General features: G+C 38.6%; 1 protein-coding gene across 3 annotated transcripts in view; it reads left to right on the top strand.

Moving 5' to 3' along the window:
* LOC148359376 (teneurin-3) overlaps positions 1-22691 on the top strand; it is a 398357-nt gene that overhangs the window by 335100 nt on the left and 40566 nt on the right. For all 3 annotated transcript variants that reach the window (XM_088344602.1, XM_088344601.1, XM_088344600.1), the window contains one exon: positions 1637-1780. In XM_088344602.1, coding sequence (XP_088200728.1) covers positions 1637-1780 — 144 coding nt within the window. The remainder of the gene's footprint in view (positions 1-1636; positions 1781-22691) is intronic.

Below are 22691 nucleotides of genomic sequence, written 5' to 3'. Positions count from 1 at the left end.
CAGCCATTGCAATGTTCATGGTTTTTTTGGAGCACCCAGAGAAGCAAGATGGCAGACACTTATGCCAGCTCTCTCTCGGTGGGCCTCATATTATCTAAAACAAATGAACATGCACGTTTATATAATAGTCTTATTTTTTATATCAATGGTATATTATTTATCATTTTATTTTTACCACCAGGAGGTACTTAACATAACACATTGTCCCTTCCAACTTTCATATTAAGGCGGGGGCCTAAACTATTATCCCATGGCTCATGGTTGGTCCTGGGGCATTGACTTTGAGACCCCAGCTTTAAAGAAACAAAGAAAATTTCAGGAACATTTGATTGCAGATGTTATGATTGCTTGGAAGGGTCATCTCTGTATTTTGTGTGAAAAAAAAAAACTTTTTGAGCGCTTTATAAGGTAAATATCTGAGATTTTACAAGAATAATTGGAATGTTGTGTTGTATTTTAATAACACAGGTCTTGGTACTTTAAATATTTACTTTATATTTTTTTAGGTACATTCTGCATCGTTCCACAAAAATATTTTGGAGACAAATATTAACAGCATAAAAAAAGTCAGGACCATATTTTTTTGGTTTTGTTTTAGGTATAAATAACTTGTAAAACAAAATAGTGATCATATCACCCCACCTATTTAGGGTTCCTAAAATCTACCATGAAGAATTAATGTAACACTATGTCATCATCTACGACAGTTAAAACATTTAAAAAAAGTACCAAGAGTCAAATGCACCCCCCGCCCCTGATAAAGACTAACAAGTTAATATTTTGCTGTAATTTTGAATTTTACTAATTTCTAAGCAGTTTTTAGGTTTTACTATATTTTCATCTTATATGAAAAATATGTAACAAATATTACTTCAAATAAGCGAACATAATCTGCCTGTTGTAAAAAAAAAAGTTTTATTAAGAAAGTAATTATTACCAGGAAAAATATGTGCAACATTTCTTGTTTATGTGATTCATTGTATAATTTTTTTAGTGCAATATTAAACGGCTTAATAAAACAAAAATACTGCATTTGATATATTTCACTGTAACACTTCATGAGCCGAAATATACGATGCCGCCTAATGATATTGATGAATGTTGCAGTTATTTAGCTAATACAAATAAATGGCATGCACTTTTGCAAATACAAAGTTGGCCAATTTCTTGCGGCACACTAGACAGTCTCATGGCACACTAGTGTTTTCCAGCACACTGGTTGAAAAGCACTGCATTAGAGTCACATTGAGTCTATTCAGCAGAACCTGTATATTCTGCAGTGGCTTGATTTAAGGTCATAGCAATGCGGATAGGAGTGTATGTTAGGGTGATATGGCAACGATATTAACATATGCAAAATATTTAAAGTCTCATTTTTTACAATGGAAAAACCAGCATGACAGTTTTTAAATAATTCATGATTGTTGGGTGCTATCTCTTGCTTTGTTGCTGTATATGATAAAGTGGGCGAATAGAGTAGGGCAAATATACTCAAAACATATTAATGTTGACATCAAAATAACTTGCCCAACCCACGGGAAAGAAAGTATATAAAAAGAGTAAAGTCTGCATGTAGGTCTCGCTACCTCTACCTGCCTTTTCCTGTAAATCACGATCTCTGCCTCCCGTTTTTCAGTGTCGGTGGGCTATGAGTACGAGTCATGCCTGGATGTTGTGCACTGGGAGAAGAGGACGGCGGTGCTGCAGGGTTACGAAGTGGACGCTGCCAACATGGGAGGGTGGATGCTGGACAAGCATCATGTCCTGGATGTGCAGAATGGTAAGAATGCTTCATTCAAGGTTTGTTTGTGGATTTTTATTTTTAAAAAAATCAAACACTAAAATACTGCTTTACAATACAAATATATAATATTCTATTTTTTGATTCTGTATCTGAACAGATGTGTGGTAGTCGCAAGATTTTTCACGAATTTGACATGCGTACACTGGTCAATCTTTTAGCAGCAATGTAACGTATTTTACAGGCTGTAAGCCCGCTCTGGAGCATAAGTCGCAACAGCCAAGTAATGCATACTTAAAAAGGAAAAACACAAGTCACATCTGTAGTATACGTTTCATTTGAAGGAAATGTATTTGATTAAATCCAAAAGCAAATAAATTACGTGTCAGGCTACTTAAGATTAAAAAAAAAAAAACAGAGAACAGGTTGTGTGCTGTTACCGGCACTTGAGGACACTTTGGATGTTATGTTAAGGGAGTGCAAATCAGAAGGTGGGAGCACATGATAAGGAACACTGCCTGTTTCATCCATCTGCAAACATATTTTGCCATATGAAGTATTGTCCATATGCAGAGGTTGTACAATTACTCTGATAAAATTATTCGAGTACATTTTGGAAAGTTTTCTACTTCTAGGAGTATTTTACAATCCCTATACGTTTGCCCATACTTATGTACATTTGTGAAGAAAAAAACTGTACTTTTATTCCGCTACATTAGGCAACATTGAAGTTATTATTCCTTTACTTAATAAATCCCCTCCACATAAGTACACGTCCGTCTCTCTCCGCTAAGGCGCATTTATTTTGACGTAGACCGCCGGCAGATTCTACCATGTTTAACCAATCAAACGTAGCAGCCTCGTCTCATGACCATATTTAACTTCAGCAGGGGAAATTTTGTTTACGGATGAAACAGAGCAAGAATTTGGCTTAACAATTCCGACTATGAAAACACAGAAGAGGAGGAACACCCCTGGCCTCACAGCAAAAGCATGTTCTCCCTAAAAACTGTGCCAAATACCCGATAAAATATGCAATGTCTCCTCTGTTCGAGTTCATGGGCTAGCTTGTTGCTCTGCTTGCAGAGCCTCTTAAGATAAGTGTTTGGACTTTAAATACACGTGACTAATTGATCTATTTGATTTATACTATTTGTATTTTATTGTTTATGAAAGCACTTGAATTTATGTTGATCATTTTAATATTCATTTAAATTAATTCTATTTTTCTTGGATTGGATGGATTTTAATGATTTGATGATGTGTTTGGTTGTTTTAAAAAAATAATAATAAACACGACATTGCTACAGATACTCAATACGTGAGTAATGTTTCTACCAAGTATTTTTTTACTTTGACTTAAATAAGTGTGTGACTACTTTCACTTCTACTTGAGTAATGTTATTCTGAAGTAACAATACTTTTACTAGTACAATATTTGGCTACTCTACCTACCTCTGACCATATGTAATCCCAATGTTTATTTGGTTAATTTTGATACTTTGTTCGGTATTTTGGGTGTCATGTTTGATGCATTTTGTGTTTGTGCAACAGCTGTTTGTGAAACGTGTAGATTGAGAGTACCTAACCCTAACACTAACCCTAACCCTAAATCAGGCAAATGGATGACAGATTGTAAAAATCAGTAGTAAGCATGCATTTAGTATGTGAGCACAAGTGCAATAACATGTTTAAAGGAGTATTTTAATTTCTTTATGATAGGCTGCAATGCTAAAATATGTGAAAAACAATATATTTTTAAGAACGCTCATTTCTCTGTTCTTAGGTTTACTCCTTTTTCAAATCAGTTAACATTTGGACTAACATCGCACTGTCTTCAGAGTTTGTATGAGACAGAAGTTTAGCATACTGCTAATGTATATTCAAACATATACCAAGGGCTCTACTTGTGTACGGTGTACAGTGTATGTCCCTGGCACATATTAAGAGTTATTCATGCTTACCAAACTATTGGCTGCACTCCAAATCACTAAATCAAATAAAATCTGTATCATCTGTGTCACTTTAAAGGTAAACAACTTGCCCAACTCGCTCTACGTCGCGGTCAATGTTGAGTTTATCAACACAGGCCTAGAGAACCCTCTTGAGGTTCAGTGTGAAAATAACATGTGAAATGATATAATGGTAATGTGTGAATACATTTCACATATCAGGCTCATTGGAGTATAAGTCGCATCCCTGGTAAAACTATGTCATAAAAAAGTGTGATTTATAGTCCAGAAAACAAAGTAAAATAATATTACATACAGTCATTCACATAGTGCACAGGATCTTGCAAAAGGAAAAGGTGTTCATGTTTGTTATAATAATTGCGATGGTCTATTATTGTCTTTTTTATTTTGGGTTACTCTCACTACTACCAAAAGAGTAGTATAATTTGGCTACAATTAAAATGTGTAGCCCCCATAGTAACAAACTGGGCTTTTTAACCGATCACAGTTAAGAGTTAGAGTGTATATTAAAATTAGAAGGGCAACAACAACTACATTTATCAACAACATATAGAATCTAGGGCAGCACGGCGACGCAGTGGTTAGCGCGTGTGCGGCACAGTTCTAAGGTCTTGGGAACCTCCTGTGTGGGTTCAAATCCAGCTACCGGACTTACTGTGCGGAGTTTGTATGGTCTCCCTGTGCTTACATGGGTTTCCTCCGGGCACTCCGGTTTCCTCCCACATTCCAAAGACATGCATTTCAGGTGGATTGGCCGGTCCAAGTTGTCCCTAGGTGTGAATGAGCGAGCGAATTGTCTGTCCCTGTGTTCCCTGCGATTGGCTCAATAATTGGGTCAATAAATTTGTAACTGTTTTACATAACATGAGGCTCACCAAGAAGAAGCTGACATTATTTTCTGCCATCTTACTGCTAAGTAAAGTAGGCAGATCGATCCGAACATCAATATCATTGACGATAATCAAGTACTTAAATCGGATCAATACTATTGCCATGGGATTGACACTTCACCCATCTACCAATTTCCGCAACGCACCACTTTCCTATGTAGATAGAACAGCCCTTCTCTCTCACCCAGGGCCTTTAGCCACTCTTTAAGTTTATCCCTGAGTGTATGACAGGCACACTTCTCTCCCTACTTGGCTTGCTGCTGTATCTTATCTAATTATCATGATGTTTCTTATCATTTTATTAAATTATTTTATTTTACAAACCTAACCTGTAACAGATTTATCATGAATGCATTGTATCTATAATAGTGGACTGAGTAATTATCATAGATCAAAATGAAAATAATCCACGTGATGACCTATTAATCAAAAAAAATGTTTATTGCTGCCGTAATAAGTAAAGTAATCAGAGCTGTCTTTATTGTCATTGATAAGAACACAGTGAAAATGTTAGGGTAAATAGGCAAAAATATTTACAAGGCAGTGCTTGGAGACTTAGTGATAAAAGAGCTGCACACTCATATATATGAACTTGTTTGAACTAACCGAAAATATCCACCTTGTACGTGCCAAACTCCTTTAGATGCAGTCCTGTGTTGAGCAGTGCGGTTAGCTGATGTGACGTCCGCATGTTTAAACAGCAAACCACCTGAGACTAAATCCACACAATCCACCAAATTAAAGTTGTGCACTCACCCCATTTTGTCTCAAAGGCACCAAGCAATTAAATAACCATCCATTTTTTTTTCATTAGGCCCAAATTAAAGTTGTATTACGTTAAGTCAACATTCCTCTGCAAACCGGACATCGTTTTGTCCGTCGATACGACTCGACAGGCGACCTTGACACGTTGGCAAATATAACGCCAATAGCCTCGGACAACCAGATTGGAGACTGCGTGTCTTAGAATTACTGTCGGCCATGTTACTGAAAAAAGGTATATAGTTACAGTTATTAGTTACTCAATTTAATAAGTAATTCAGTTACCTCCAACATGACTGAAACCCAAAACTAGTAAGTTACTTTGAAAGTAATTATTTATTTACAAATTACCGTATATACTCGCATAGAAGCCGACCCCCCTAAACTGCTTTAGGATAGACACAAAGTAAAAAAAAAATAAAAATAAATAGAAGAAAACGTACGCACCAACCTGTGGAAGCAGTGAACCCTTCATACCTATTAACTTGTCCTCCTAACACTGCTTCAGAATAAGGGTCAAGGTTCATAAAACCTTTTTCATGGCCATAGTTAAGCACTTTTCAAAAACTTTCATAGCCAATTTTTCAATATTCTCCGCTACCATTAAAAGAAAAAAAAATGTGTGAATCATGTATTTTGTAATACCTCTGCAGTTTATTCTTGCAATTTTTAATCTTGCATAAATATGATTCTTAGATCTTGACTAAATCGTGAATATATTTGTTGTTTTCCCCATATACAGTAGCTGTTGGGTACAAATGACAAGTTCTGTCGTTTATCTTTTCAGTTGCAGGAAGTTCTTCCCATTACAATTTATCACTGGGAAAAGCACTACTTTAGTTTTTCTGCATGGCCTATAATAAATGTCCATAATTGATATGTAATCCTTGCACTGATACACATTTCATAGTACTCTGTTTAGGTGTCATAGCCACCTGTCCTTTTGGGCGCGACCCTTATGGCGTGATAACCCTTTATAGGACAATGCTATACAAACTAATGTCCGCTGCAGTTAATTAAGGCAGAAGAAGAAATGCAATGGCAAAGCGATGCCACCAGACAGTAATGTCTGTAATTTTTTATTTAGACTTGTTGAGAAACACAGCACCAATTTCAAACATTTACAAGTACTTCATTAACAACTCAAGGACTTTTCATTCCTCAAACACAATTCAAGCCTTCCAAGCACCTCCATGAACCTTAAAGGATGCATTTTTCCTAGTGATTACAAGCAGCCTTTCTCCAGTTATAACGCACTGGCGAAATGCCCAAACAACCCCGTTAACGCTCGGTGGAGGGCCATCCATTTGCACCTGATGGTGCATGTACCACGTGCCAGATGATTTTACATTTATTGTACTTGTTGATTAACGTGCCACAGATAGATGAGTGAGCAAAGAACTCATCTATTAGATTGAATTAATGTCATTAGCAGCATGTTCATCAAAGGGCACATCTTCATGATGGCGTCGAGTGAGTTGGAACGGTGGCACGGCTCACTTGCGCACTGATTCATTTGCTCATTACTGTCGTGATCGGCTTCAAAAGCGCTCTAATATTCGCCGACATGGTGATGGGACATTTTGTATTACCCCCGCGACGATGGCTGTGTGTTTTACGTCAGAAAGGGTTGACATTTGGATGTGTGCGACTTTTTTTTTAACAAACACATCAACCTGGATTCTTGTTACGATTGTCTGGTAGTCTCGCTGAGATGTTCCCATTAAGTCAGCATATTAACAAAGGCATTAATTTCTAATCAGCAGGTGACAGGTCTGAAAATGTAACAAAGGGTGTGATTATTTCCACAAGATTCTCAAGATTGGTATTCATTCTGAATAAAAAATAAAGGATTTATAGCTTGGTTCGATAAATTGTAAAATGCTAACTCTTCTCCTAAAATAACTTGATGGGTCCTTCAAGGTCATGTTTCTATATACCAGTATACAAGGAGACAAATTCAACAATCAAAAAGCTGAATGAGGAAGTACTTGACAGACAACCAATCTGACTTTTTTCTACGATTATTGATTTATTTAATTTGCCATTTAAACAAAATTAAAAAAATACTAATTTTATAAAATCCATTAAATGAATTTTAAAGGGACAGTGCCTATTATTTCTCATGGTAAAAGAACATCCAAGAACCGTCACATAAACATACATTTTCAAAAATATTCGTAGATCAATAAAATTCCATTTATTTTACATGAGTCTCACCTAAAGGGAGCTGACATAATTCTCCACCATCTTGCTGCCGCCCAAAAATCAAAATCCTTCGAGGATGGGCAACAAATCATTAAAAAAAATGCTGCGGTTTGGTGACTTTGATTTCTGTAGTTTGTTTTCTTATTTGTGCTTTTTAGCATTGTTTTTTTGTTTCACTAAACAACAGCATCAGGTTATCTTCAGGCGCCTCGATGGATTCAACAACAGCATTTAGTGGTCAAATATTACACACCATCCATTGAAAACCTTAATTTCAATCCCTCAAGCTTTGCTTTACCTCCTCCTATGCCACAAACTCGATGCTTCTGCTTTTCATTCAAAGCTTTGCTGAAAACAATTTATTTTGTCAAATAACTAGCAGCTTATTAGTACAACAACTAGCTTATTTACCATACACTAGCATCTGTATACGTATTCTTCTTCTTTTGGATAAATGTAACTCATACTTGAGTGCAATCTATTTTATTTTCTACTTAGGGTTGAGGAATAGGTTTTACTTATGCCCGTAATATTCTGTAAATACAACATTCGAAGGAAGTGCTCATCTACAGCTCTTATTTTGACAAACTTCTCATTTCATAAGCTAAGCATTTCTCATAGTAAGAGTTTTTTTTTTTAGTTTTCCCTTGCCCTCATGTAGGTGTCAGGTCAGGGGTTGTTGTAATATTGGTCTGTATTGTGTTAACAGGGACAAAAGCTCCACTTGCAATGCAATGTGATCTTCCATGCGTTTAAGCTAATCACATCTTCTTATGGGCTGAAATTTATGTTTCTTGTCTCTCATTGTGTATTCCACTCAAAGAAGTAAGGCAATAGAGCTAACTTAGTGCTTTAAGCCACTTGAGGTTACTTACCTTTAATTATGACTTAAGAAAAATGAAGTGGTTATATGTGAAGATATTATATAATCGCGACTAAGTATTTACATTGACATATTTCAGTATTACAACATTGCTTTACAGGCCTTGTGGGACTTTTTGGTAACTGATGAACTGATAACTAACATTTTCCTGTTATTTTGTTATTAAGTAAAATGATTCCTAACACAGGAGCAAGGTTAGTCCTCTTCATAAACTTTTGGTCAGTGTGACTGAACACACTGTTTCCATTTTTGTCTGCAAGACATTGTGATGACAATTAATGTTGTTCTGGCCTGGAAGAGGAGGGTGTCTTGCTAAGTCAGCAAAACCAAAAGTACCGTTTTTTTTTTGTTTTTTATGGGGGGCATTTTAACTGATAACTAACATTTTCGTGCGTATCCCATCCTTTTTTTTAAACCAGATTTAAATAAAAATGAATCCTAACACAAGAGCAAGGTTAGTCCTCTTTCTCCTGGATATATAAACTTTTTGTCAATGTGACTGAACACACTGTTTCTATCCATGTCGACTCGACATCTAGAGAGGACAAACTTCAAGGCAAAATGAAAAAGTTTATCTTATGCATTGTATTAAGAGCATCCTGCAGACTTCTGTGAAAAACACTTCACCTTAAAGACGATGCTATTTGTGCCATGGCCTGCCCGACCCAACACTGGTGCATTAACTACCGGGTGCCATTAGCCACCTTATTTTACAGCTCTTAAGATGTCCCCTTCGTCTGATGCCACGTTGGTAACCGTGGCAACGCACGCAGAATCATTATGGCAAAAAGGATGAATAAAAGAAATGTTGTTTACCTGGAAGAATATCCAGAAATAATTGAAAACAAATGGAAAGTGAATGGAGAAAATCACTTGTGTAATATGAATGTGGGCAAAGTAATTAAACATCTCCAAATATGCCGTAGCACTCGGTATCTCCTCTACTTCATCCTCTCCGCTCGATTTCACCCCGCAAATTATTTCAACCTTCAGGACCTTGGAGAGCCGCGCAACAACCTTCTCACAGGGACTGTAAACGCGCCGCAAGAGTTTTTTTTTACGCCATTGATTTTTATTTGGAGCGCTGTTTTTATGCACTGACGCAACGCTTCACCTTGTAAAAACTACATAAATATTACCTTATCCTTCTTGAAGCGGTGATTATCTATCACAATATATCTATTGGGGGTGGGGTGGACTATGTTAACGAGGTTCACTAGCATTAATGGAGCCTTATTTTAACGGCTCATATTTAAATGGAACACAAAGGTCTGACTTATGGTTACGAATTTGTTTGCCACCCCAGGCTGCTCAGCCAGCAGTGTGGTATGCGATTGAAGGGCCACTTGATTAGGGATGACACCATGGTCTAATGAAAAATCGGGTTTAGGGGTTTGGAATAATTTAATGTCTGGAGTAAAATAACATGCAGTTGTAGTTGCACATTAAACATTCCAGAGGATACGAATCATATACTTTTTTGGTGTCACTGCTTTGGGCTACGGGCTTTAAGTTCGAAACTGGAAGGGCTGTGCGCCATTAGATCATCTTTGGGTGGCATTTTCACTTTTGGCAGGGTCATTCACCGCAAGAGTAACCTCCCTGATTTATTTGTAAAATAATATTATCCTGGCCTAACTTGTCCTGGTCTGAGAATGTCTTTCTGGAAAAGCTCCTGAGTCAGCAAAACCAAAAATGATGAGTCAAATATCCTTTTGGCATTTTTCACATCTGAGGTAACCTACCTAGGATGCCTGTAAAATATGGTGGTGATGTTCATTGCCGTTCTGGCCTAGGAGATTGGATTATTGTTTTGGAAAAAAATTGCAAAACCAAAAGTGGTCAATCGACTTTTTGGATGCATTTTTTTAAAATTTAGGTCAACCCTTCTGTCTGCAAGACATCGTAATGAAAATTCATGTTGTTCTGACCTGGAAAAGGGCAACATCTTATTGGAAAAAAACCCGCTATGTCATCAAAACCAAAAGTGCTGAGTTGTTGTTGTTTTTCTTTTTCATTTTTGGAATTTTGCATTTTGTCTCTAGAGTGACCCACATTATTGCTTGTGAAAGATTGTGATACTGGTGAAACTGGTTCTGGCTGGTAGAGTATAACTTCTTTCTGTAAACAATACTGATTCAGCAAAACTAAAAATGCCAAGTCAGCTTTTTTGACATTTTTCATGACTACCTGTAAAAATGTGCGGATATTCAATGTCGTTCTGGCCTAGGAGAGTGGAATGTTTTCCTGGGAAAATGCTAAAAAAACAAAACTAAAAGAGCTGAGTCAGCTTTTGGCCATTGTTCACATCTTGGGTGACTTGCTTGACTGCCTGTAAAATATGGTGTTGATATTGAATGCTGTTATGGCCTGAAAGTCGAATATTTTTTTTCTGTGAAAAAATGCTGAGTCAACAAAACTAAACCTGCTGAGTCTACAATTTAGAAGTAAGGTTAAATTGAGCATAGTCAACCAATAAAACAATATTTTTTAAAGACATTGGTCATGTTGATAATTTTCCATGCCGGTTAAAAATAAAATTTCCTATAAAACACACTATACTTATCACCGGTCCGCCAGCTATTGAGGTGCTTTGAGTTGGGCAATGTGGAGCCTGAGGGTGCAATATTGGAGACCCCTGGTCTTGACAATCTGCAATGTGAATTTATCATGTATATAAAAAAAATATATATACACATTTATCTAAGTCCGGGGCCCCCAACCTTTTTCAAGCTTAGAGCTATTTTTGTTACTGATTACCACAAAGGGCTATCAGTTTAGTATGCATTACTAAATATTGGAAATTGAGTAAAATAAGCTCAGTCAATCACTAAAACTTTTTTAGAAAATCACAATTACCCAGCACTGGTGAGCTGTTTTCAGAGCAGTTACACAGGAACCTCATTTATCCTGAAAGGGCGCCATGCTAGATACCCTGATCTAAGTGTTCTCAAAGCATTGACGTGATGTCAGAGCGGGCAGCCGTGGCTGTGTCTAACCTGCCATCTTAACGTTTTATTTGACGACAATTTGGGAATTTTTATTTTATTTATTCAAAACGGCTGATTTTTTTTTTTACGTTTTATTATCAATAACATTAAGACGATTAGTATGTAACGTATTACTGTGTTGACTGTCTGCAGATGAAGAGTGAGGCACACAATTATCTTGCCTCATGGCAAAGGGCGACAGTGAGAAGTACTCTGATTTGGCGCACACTTTAGCCCCAAAAATAATTAGTGATAGTATTAGCAAGCAAGTCAAGCATTTGAGTATCTTTTTATCGCATGGACCTTTTTTTTTTATAATGGAGGATCATTTATCTATTGATGGTTTAATTCAAATGGAGCAGTTTGTAATGTATTACTGTCATAGGGGTCTGCAGATAGAGAGTAAGGAACACAGTTCTCTTGCCCCATAGCAGAGGGCGATAGTAAGACTAATGATTCTGATTTGCTACATACCTCAGCCCCAAACCAAATAATTAGTGATACTGTTAGCAACTTAACAGCGAGTCAAGCCATCCAGTTATTATTTTTTTTGTTTCTTTCACTCTTTTTTTTCCACATTACTGCATTCATTCAAATAAAGCTGCACATAGACTTAATCTATAAATTAAGGTAAGACAATAAAATGTTTATTTCCCATGATGAAGTTAAAATATTGCTTTCTTGCTCTAGTATTCAAATAATGTCATGTCAAGTGAAGTCATGTTTGTTGTTTGTAAATCCGACTCTGCTTCACAAGACACAAACCTCACCGCACATCACTGTCACAAAGTAGGAGTAAGTGCTGGTTCACACATAATTCAAACAGAGAACTGAGCTTGAAAGCGTTTTCAAAGAGTGACACCTTTTAAAGCTAGCGAAGGCAAAATACTGTTGGGATACTTGGAAATGTTTACCCGGCTTAGTCTTGAGCTTTGGGGCCCCGGCACAAGTCTAGTATCCATGGAAACCCAGCCAAATAAATAGAGCAATTCCTATTATCTGATCATCTTAATATCTTGGATTAGTGTGTACCCTTTGCATTTTATTCCCTTTACTACTTTCAATTTGATCGACGAGTTGTTTACCTCTAATTCGGATTGGGTTTGTTTTTTCTTTTTCGTGATAAAACACGACAAACAATCACCTGCCCCGGATGAAATTCAATGACTCTCACTTTGGTTGGTTAGTCAAGATCAGTCGACAAGTCCAAATTGAACCTGTTGGCGTTAGCAGCTGTTCTGCGGTTTGACTGGAAATCAATCAAAAGATGTAGCTTCACGTTTGGTCCAGTTGCTTCCACTCATTTCTGACATGACACGTCAATCATTAAGATTACATACTTGGGACGGATCCATCCAAATATCGATATTATCGATATAAAGCAAGTACTTGGATCGGAACGATACTATTATCCTGGGATTTGATACTTAATTCTCCGCCAATTCCCTCAGTGTCACTTCTTTATCTCTCACTGTGCGCCCAGCCTCTCACTAAGTTTATGCCTGAGTGTGTGACTGACAGCCATGCTTTTAGCACCTCTCCCTACCTTGCCAAACAGAGGGATAAAAACTATGTGGCAACCCTACCAGTAGCTAAAAATTACAGAGACAAATAGGAAGGGCAGCTTGGACTTGAAATTTTTAAACGGTATTTGTACTTTTGTCACATGGCTGCTTTTTTGGTTTCAATCTCTTGGCTATTTTTCTGAAAAGGTTTTAAAACAAATATTTCTATTTATTTAAAAATATTGTTTAAGGTTTCAATGTGGTTGTTTAATAAAAAATGAAACACTTTTAGTGCCTAAAACCTTCTTGGTGTGTAAATTGAAATTTTAAACTAAGTCAAAGGGCGAGGGTTTAACTATTCAATATCATGAAATTTCCAAGCAAAAAGCATCGGTATGGGAATCCTAGGATTATACAATGTATTTACTTGGATCGAATCAATACACTCATTCCCAGTATTGCCCACCTCTATTACATATCTTTGTTTATTGAGTCAATTCAGCTTATCTTGGTTGGCAATGAATCTAGCTGCAGACAGAAGTTTGAAAAGATAAGTGGAAAACTGGCCCGGTCACCTTGATCAACGAGTAGCTTCTAACAAGTTCGATGAAAGTTTTTGCTTTTTTTGTGATCAAAGGGTACAAACAAGCACCATTTCCCGAATGCAATTAGAAGACCGCTTCACTGGGCTCCCTTAAAAGATTCCCCAAAGGTATATTGCATGCAAAGTAATGTTCTTTTAACTTCCCGGGAAGCCCACTTTTTTTTTCCTCTCTTAAGTCATTGCTCCACATCCCCCACCGCTACTAACATTTTACTGAGGACTCACCAAGACGGCTGATTCATTAGAATTTAACGACAGGCAGACTCTATTCAGAATATAGCGGGATTCACTTCTCAGGCTGGAACACGCATGGAAAAGGAAGGAACAGGAATCAGAGTTTTGACTGTCCGCTGTCATCTTTAGCAGAATGGCGGAGGGTCCCGTGCCAGACCACCATTTCGGTGACATCCCAACCTATTTGTCCATCCGTCCTCTGTTAAGCGAATTATATTGATTTAATGAATGCACGGTCAGATTAAAAGCAAAAGAGGGGGAATGGAAACACCACTGCAAGACCATCTAACAAAGAGAAATAGGTTAGAGCGGTGTATTTTTTTATATTTTTAACAACGTGACAGCAAACATGCGACCTTGGGACTTTAATTGAACCTCCAAATAGTGAGCCGCGTAATTAAACGATGGGACAATGTGATGCATGTGAATATATGTCTGGAATTTTAATTCCTGTTTGTGCAGCAGAGTGTCTTTAAAGGGATATTTTATCGGTTCCAATGTTCTCAATTTTGGAGGATTTTAATTTGGTTGATCCCAAATACAGTTAATCTCCCAGATGTTCCCAAAATGTCAACCACAGTATTATTGTGCTGAAATGACGAAAGGCGTTTTGCTTCTATTTTGGATTGACGTGCAGTTAAAATGGTCGTTTAGTTGCAGAAAATGTAGCAGAAAAGTGGAGAGGGGGCCAGGGGTGGACAGTGATTTCATGCCCATCTTCACAGTTTAATTTTTGTTAGTGCAGAATGAAAATGGTAAAAGTAAGAACAGGTCTGTTTCAGCCCTGCGACTGGGTGACAACCAGTTCAGGGTGTCCCCTGCCCACTGCCCAAAGATAGCTGGGACGGGCTCCGGCACCCCCGTGACCCTACTGAGAATAAGCGTAGCAGATAATGGATGGATAGATGGAGGTCTGTTTCAAATACAGTCCAAATGCCAACCTAAAAAAAATATTCAAGCACATCAAAGGTATGCACATACTTGAGCCTGAAATCACGACGTTAAGCCAATCGATGGCAAGAGAAAATAACAAGAGTTTTAAATTCCAAACAGCACCTATTAAGGACGGTAACGGTTAGCGCTACATAACTTTGCAGTGATCATATGGTACTGACTCATACAGGCCAACCTACATGGCAAACATGTGAGGTGTGTCATTAATCTCCAATAAATACAGACACACTGTTTCTTAGCTGCAGGTCTGTAACAGTTTGTCTGAGGGAGAATGCTCAGAATGCTAGAGAAACTCAGAGGTCATTTTGGCAAAGGGCTCTTTTTTTACACATCTGTCACCGTTTACAGTACGCACCAGTGCAACCCTAGTCTAATGACCGCGCTGTTGATACTAGGCCGGCGAACAAAACCTTAACTGTACCGCGAGCCCCCTCAGCTTTTCACTGTCATTGTTAGCGAGTAGATGAAAGTTGCTCTGCCTCGTCTCCCTCAAGGACGCTCGGTCACAACGCATTACGCTTGATGTCGCTAGCGGCGGCTCGGCGGCGCTCATCAAACGTGCGACATCTTGGGCTGGAGCTGGGAGGGAAGAGAGCTCGGCTTATGCATGTGTTCACAACAGGCTCTGGGGCTGACGACGGGGGGGGCTGCAGCTGCCTGCATAAAAATGTCTTTAAACATATTTTTATAAATGCTGCGTGCCTGAGCTTTGGGTGAAGAAAACTTCCTGGCGGTAGGATGCCAAAATGTTTAGGAATGTGTATGCTCTTTTTGGATTGGGGTCTTGTATTTTCTTGGCCGTGAAAAGACAACGGATGATTTGCCCCTTCAATGAAACACTTTTCATTTGCCTTATGTGTGAAAATACAGTGCAAACTCGATCAATTAACCAATCCACAAATAGAATCCGTGCTTTGGAGCAAGAATAGGTGCATCATCAAGAGAATGTTTTGTCCATCATTGATTGGGCTACATCAATAAATGTCTGTGCATTTAGTAAATGAAAAATACTTTGGCCAGTCAACAAGTAGCACGGAATCTTTGGCGGTCCATACAGAATTTTGAATGTGAAAGTCAGGTATAATAACGGGGAAATTTAAGCATCCCTCCTCGGGTGAATGATGTCTGATACAGCACTGATCACAGCTCACAATTCTGCAGTCATAGACTGAGTCGGCAACTATAAGTCGCAATTTTAGCCAATGCAGGGAAAGGCAGAGGATTGAGAATCTAGTCCTTAAGAGCTTCAGTCCAGCATATGTAACAGTACTCTGTCCTCAAACACAACTGAATTGTATCAACAAGATTTATAAATATGGTGTCTGCAGAGCTTGCAATTAAGTTAGAATTGTCTTTTTGTTCTTGATAACAACGTAGTGAACGTCATTTACAACAAGATTAGTCATGGTACTTCAGGACAAACACATATTCAACACAAAATGAAATGAAAATAAAGTCAGGATGTGTAGGTTAGTATGTATCAGGTATTGCTTTTAAAATAGCCTAAGTTGTAAGTTTGAAAAAAAAAAGGTGCAATACCATTTAAAGCAATATACCGGTAGTCCCTATATAGATTGATGACCTGTAGTGCTCCCTGAGGGCAACAGGTCAAAGAGATGGTGGCAGGGGCGAGGGGCTAGGGCAGAGAACAGCCAATGATTTTCTGAGCTGTGTTGATAACTCCATGTATGTATTCTCTGTCCACTGCCACACACCCAGCATACCACACCGTGGTAGTTGTATACAGGGTGGGAAGAAAAACAAATATTTAAGCTTGACATGTCATTTCTGGCCCAGGTATACTAAAATGATGTCTGTCAACAAAGCGTAACGTGAGAAAATAGTTTTGATTTGTCTGTCAAAGGGACCGTTGTCGTTAAGTAGGGTCTACGTCTAAGGTGGAGTACAGCTGGTTCATACTCTCCTCCGCTGGTCTTCAGTTTATTATTGGTCAATATACATGTCGGTCTTCTACATTCAGGATTAACTTTCACACCATGGGCCACATGAGATTGGTCAGATGTCACAATTAGTAATGGTATAAGCCTTGACAAATGCTTTACTGTGATCTAGATCATGGTTGAGAAGTGTCAATCCGCAAGAACATTTTGCTTAGCGGACTCTTTGATTCTGGCAAAGTCTTTACAGCTGGAATCCACTTTTTTTGATCCAGGGCTAATTTGAGTCATGTCATTAATGTAAAAAGAAAGAAGCTTTCAATTCGACATCACAGTCTCACGGATGATTAATGGTACCAGATCGGCCGGGCCAGCCGACGTACCTGACGTACTAACTAGCGCGCCCTTGGCAATGTCACCTTGGTGACACCACCATAAGGATGGTGGTAATGGCTTGGGCGGGGGATGTTCTAAATAGTCTTCCTAACAGGCCGCCCACCGAAGCGCTTTGAATATCAGGTGGCGATGTTTGTACAAGCAAAGAGGCCTAGAAAAATGATGTTGAGTCAACTGCTCACGAGACGAAAATCAATTGTTGGAGCGCTGCTGATTGGTTGTAGAGGTAAGATCTTAAGGTCGAGCCAGACAAAAACTTCCGTGTAGGAATCAAATGTCAATCTTTATGTTCGGCTCGGGCCGTGCTTCTCTCTTGCTGCCTTTTTAATTATCCAACCAGCAGTGTTCTTCTTTGTATCTCTCTCTCTCTCTCTCTCTCTCTCTCTCTCTCTCTCTCTCTCTCTCTCTCTCTCTCTCTCTCTCTCTCTCTCCACCAGGTTTACACGAATGAAATATTAAATTGTGGGTTTGCTTAAGGCCTGGTCTTACAAATCAAGTTAATTGGTCGGGCTCGGGTTGGGTCTTGCTTTGATACCTGCGTGCCTGGGTTAAGCTCGATTCTGAAAACTCAATCTAAGCTTTCCTTGCTTGTGGATTTTTTTTTCATCTCGGACATAACCCAATGATTAGCCATTTTCTGCCACAGTTTCGTCTCTGTCACAGACCAGCCCTCTCGTTAGTTCTTTCAGTTCTTGCAGACGGCACCATAGACAAAATCTCCGGTTATTCTCGACGCTGACAAGCCGCAGATGGGAGGAGATGGGTGGAGGACATGACTAAAGAACATACAACAGAAATTTGCCTTATCAAGTATGACACAGATGATATGAGGAAGAAGAGGAGGAGGAAGATACAGAGGGAAGTAGGAGGGTGTAGGGTTCTATCTGCAGATGTTTGAAGAGGCACAGAAATGAAGAATGACTCACGACAGGGAGGAATTGAAAATGCATCTGCGGAGCATGTCGGCAGGGTGAAGACATTAGTCAAAGTTTACAACGTTAAGCGATCAATATGGAGGCGGCCGTGGAGGCAATCACTGATATTTGGATTCATCTTCGTGCCGACTGAGACGGGAGGGATATTGAACGGTGACCCCCGCTGCCTTTCCCCCGCTCCTGCGCCCAAAAGGAAAAACCCCACGTGGGCCATAAATCTCAAATGTCAAAATGTAGAAAAGCAGGACTGAATAATTCAGCGCAGGGGGGGATTGAGAAAAGTCAGGCGACACAGTGGATAAATATTAATATGACTGAGGGCAAAGGTGCATTATGGATGCACATGCGTGCTGTTTCAAACAAATAGCGGAGCCGGATCAAAACAATTCACAGGTCTGCGCTGAATGACCACATTTACTCCTTTTTTCAGCCCTCGTGAACAATAGTTTAGGATAAACATATGGTGTTGTATGGTGAAATAATTTGAACAGGAATTACCTCATGTGCGTGTTTCTTAATTTTCCTCATGCTGCGTTTTTTTTTTTTTTAGATTTTCCTTACCCTCATATATGTTTCAAATTAGGAGATTTTGTCATGTTTGAGACTGTAATTAAGGGCTATCTTCACATAAATTATACATATATATATATATATATATATATATATATATATATATATATATATATATATATATATATATATATATATATATATATATATATATATATATGACCTTAAAGTACCTTTGAATTGTTTTATTTGTAGGGTTTCATTTTTTAATAATTTAGATTTTTATTATATTTGATATTTTAATATATCTCATTTCCTCCAAGGATCTTCACATGTCTTACCTGTTCCCCTGTTTAAGATGATAAATTGGTTTTCACAGTCACTTGATGGTTCACTTGTCAGTAGTCACTGATGGGACCATTCACGACTAATTTTGTCACTCAGTCATTGGTGGGTTTACAAGGCGATACAGCACAGTTGATTGGCGGGCTCTGTCACAGTCTTCACTTTGTTATTGATCAGTGTACGTGTTAATCAATGCATGCCGCACTCCACATCAACCACTTCTGTCAACTCAGTCACTAGTCAGTCTTTGTGGCAGTCATTACAAATAACTTTTGTCAGGCTCCATTTATTGCCTCTTCCACATGTCAAACATGAACCTAACACGTCCCGTGTGCCTTGTCTATAGGAAAGTAAACCCACGCGATTATGCGGCTGTATAATATTGTGAAAACATGTATACCAAAACAGATGCTTGTTGTTCTTTAAATTCAGTCTGAGGTACTTTGTCATGCGTGCAACGCTGCGACATTCTCTTTAACGTTATAATCCTGACACGTAGCTGCGGGGGGCTGGTGGGCTTCATTTGCATATCACACGTGCGGCGTCTATCTGTTGATCACAGGCGCCGCCATGCACGAGTGTGATGCCTCGTTTGCAGACGGATGCCTGGATAAAAGCGGGCCGGTGCCGGCAGGAGCGGCGCTCCGAGCCAGGCCCGTTTCGTCTCACCAGCCCGCTTTAACTCACTTCACAAACTTCCTGTTGTGGATGGCTTGACAGATTGAGTGCTGCGATTCCCTCTCCCCTCTCGAGTTCTTTCAAGAAGCATCAAAGTTTGCAAACTAAGTCAAGGAAAAGTCCATCTCATGTGTTTGCCTTGACATGTTGTTTTTTTTTCCCGTGCAATCGCTGCTGACATGAAACACTTTGCGCAATCTCAGAGACGTGAGCAGAAGAATATGCATGTGGAATGTACGCTAGCTGGACTCTTTCTTAGTGATGCTCACGCAGTTAATCCAGTTGTATTGAGTTTTAAATCATCTTCCCAACAATATGATGTAACTTTACATCACCGACAGAGGAGCATAAAGCTGGTGGATAAGAGAGAATTAGTGTTTTTCATAGAATTTTGTGAGACCCTGGTGGCTGGACGGTCTAGGGAGGTCCAGGAACATGCTCCAACATATGAAAATGTTGTACATTTTAACCCTCGTGGGATGAATTTTTGTTTTTTTGGGTAACACAATATATGTCAGTGTACATTATTTGGAAGTGTGATAATTCAGCCATTTATGAATATTTGTTGACTTGCAACCCCTTAAATTGGTCAGTGACCTATCCATTCACATATATTTTTTTTCAGTTATGTATTCCTCCCCCCGACCTCTTAAGACAATAGAAGTCTCACAAATTATTGCAAACCACAGACAATTATTACACCATCCCCTGATCAAAAACCTACATGAGGGCAAGAAAAAACCCAAATACCTCAACACTCTGTGTACATTGTTACACAGAATGACAATACAAGGAAATTATTATTATTATTATTATTATGAGGGAAATGAAGAAACCTTGAAAAGGGGCCGCACATGAGGTAATCCCCCTTCTAGGATGACCATGCTGCAATGGATGTTGCAATAACAAATAATACACAGATATTGTCAACATAAAATATAGGTTATTCTTATGCTATAGAATGGAAGTGTGTTCTAAGTTTAGATTTAAACATTTCAGCTGAGGTTGCAGATCGAATCTCAGGGGGAAGATCATTCCCAGCACCGGGGCCCGAATGGAGAACACTCTCGAACCTGTGGACCTCTTCTTGGATCTTGGGATCCCTAGTAGACCAGCATTTTCAGAGCAAAGGTTCCGGACCGAAACATAGGGGGAAATTATATCAGAAAGTTATCAGGGAGCAAGTCCATGCATGATTTAGTGATTAAGGGCTATATAAATAAACATGAATTGACTTGACTAAAAGTGACTATTAAAAAAAATAACTGATGTATATGCATATAGATACAATTTCTAGGTGAATATTCCATATGGCCTAATTAGAGCCTCGTCGCCGAATGTTTTGACCCCCAGCGTCTTCTTGTTACACATTCTCGTCACCCAGATCCTCCTCCATGTCTTTTCCTTCCACATTGTCGTTCGACTTGTTATCGTCAGAAACCTTTTCTGTTTGTCCTCCTTCTGCCAAGCAATCAGGTTCAAAATTGTTATCAGAATAGTCCAAGCTGTCAGAGGAAACTCTTCCTCAGTTAAGTTTTTCCCTCCATAACCAACTGCAGTGCTTCATCGCCCGAGTATTTCCTTTCCATCCTACCAAGTCAGTGTTGGTGGTTAATGATCGGCCCCATATATACATTTTGACAAAGATGTCACAATCTACTTGAATGCAAACCACTGACCAATACAGTTGAGAGTCGAACAAAATTGTGTTTGATCGGTTTACCTTTCCCAGAGGAATAATTTAGATGATTTCTTTCCCACCAATCAATCAGTTGTTTATCTTTTAAGAAGCACAGGGTGAACACCATCACGAGTGCATTGGCTGTGCTAAGGGGCACACACGCAATTAATTTCCAATTTTGTAACAGCATGGTAGAAAACACAAACAATATTTTTCATTGCTTTGCAGAAATTCATGATGCACCGCGGTGTGCAATACCAACGTCATGGGGGCGGCAGTCAGTGGTTTGCAGGCAAAATCATTATTAATATTATTATTATTATTATTATATTTGGACTTTAGAGCCACTCAACCTTTTTTTTTTCTTTGCATACAATTTACTCCAGGGCACTAAATAGAAACATACCAAAATCCAAGGAAATGCATTGACATACACCAAATGTATGATAAGTCAAATATTATGAATTATAATGGATGTCTAAACTTCCAAATAATTTGCATGGCACGCTTTGTGCATGGTATGTGGTTGGCTCCTAAATATTATAATATATAAATCACAGCACAATGCCATTTTGAACATCCACATGTTCTCACAACCCGTGGGAAATGCATGCTCCCATATGTTTATTTTTCAATGCGCTTGCTTTGATTGAAAATACAAAAATGCATTAATATGTACCTGCATGCCACGAGGGTTTAATTTAAACAGATCGATCTGGTGCAATTTTAAAGCAATATCAAGAAACCAGATCTCTGATGAATGTGTTTACTTGGAAACGAATAAATCATTAATACATTAGTTATGAAAAGCATTGACACAGCAAACAAGTCACCTCCACAAAGCATGGTAAACGAGACTGGAGTTTCATGAAAAAAAAACCTTGTTTTTTAAATACACAAACAATAACTAGTGTGTTTTCGATGCCAATGCTTTGCAATTTTAAGGCCTCATATTTGTGATTTGATCTTAATGACTTAAATTGTATTAAATATAATAATTAAATCAGTGATTTGGTAAATTACAGTATTCAATACAAGTGCCGCTGCTTTTGTGATTGCTGCTATGAAAGGATGCTGTTCTCTGTTGAGGGTTTATAGGTTATTGTAATGTGCAACTTATGAGCAGTAGTTGGGGCCTGTGTCCACCATAGCATTTTCCTGCTTTGAGCAAATTTGTTGTAATTGTTTGCAATGGCAGGGCCGCGTTTTTAACCTCATTTGAAAATGCAGTGAGTGCAGGCTTGGCGCTAAACCTTATATTCTGTTCGCCGAGAGTTGAAAAATGTTTCACTTGGGGAAAACGCAACACTCGTCAATGTCACCATTGTAGTGCTGGGAAGCCAGGACGTGCACCGCAACAACCGAATGTTATCTTTGCAAGTGAGAGTGTAGGGATTTTTCTAGCTTTAAATGTGTAATTCGTTAGGATTGGAACAAATTATTCTTTACTCCAATCAGTAACCAAATTTGCCTCTAGGTGTTGCTTGTCCTCCACCATAATCGT

The sequence above is a fragment of the Urocampus carinirostris genome, chromosome 9 (genome assembly GCF_059441175.1).
Source record: "Urocampus carinirostris isolate Australia breed hairy pipefish chromosome 9, RoL_Ucar_1.0, whole genome shotgun sequence".
Taxonomy (NCBI): Eukaryota; Metazoa; Chordata; class Actinopteri; order Syngnathiformes; family Syngnathidae; genus Urocampus; species Urocampus carinirostris.
Note: the sequence above shows the minus strand (reverse complement) of the source record. Positions and strands in the feature narration are given on the sequence as shown.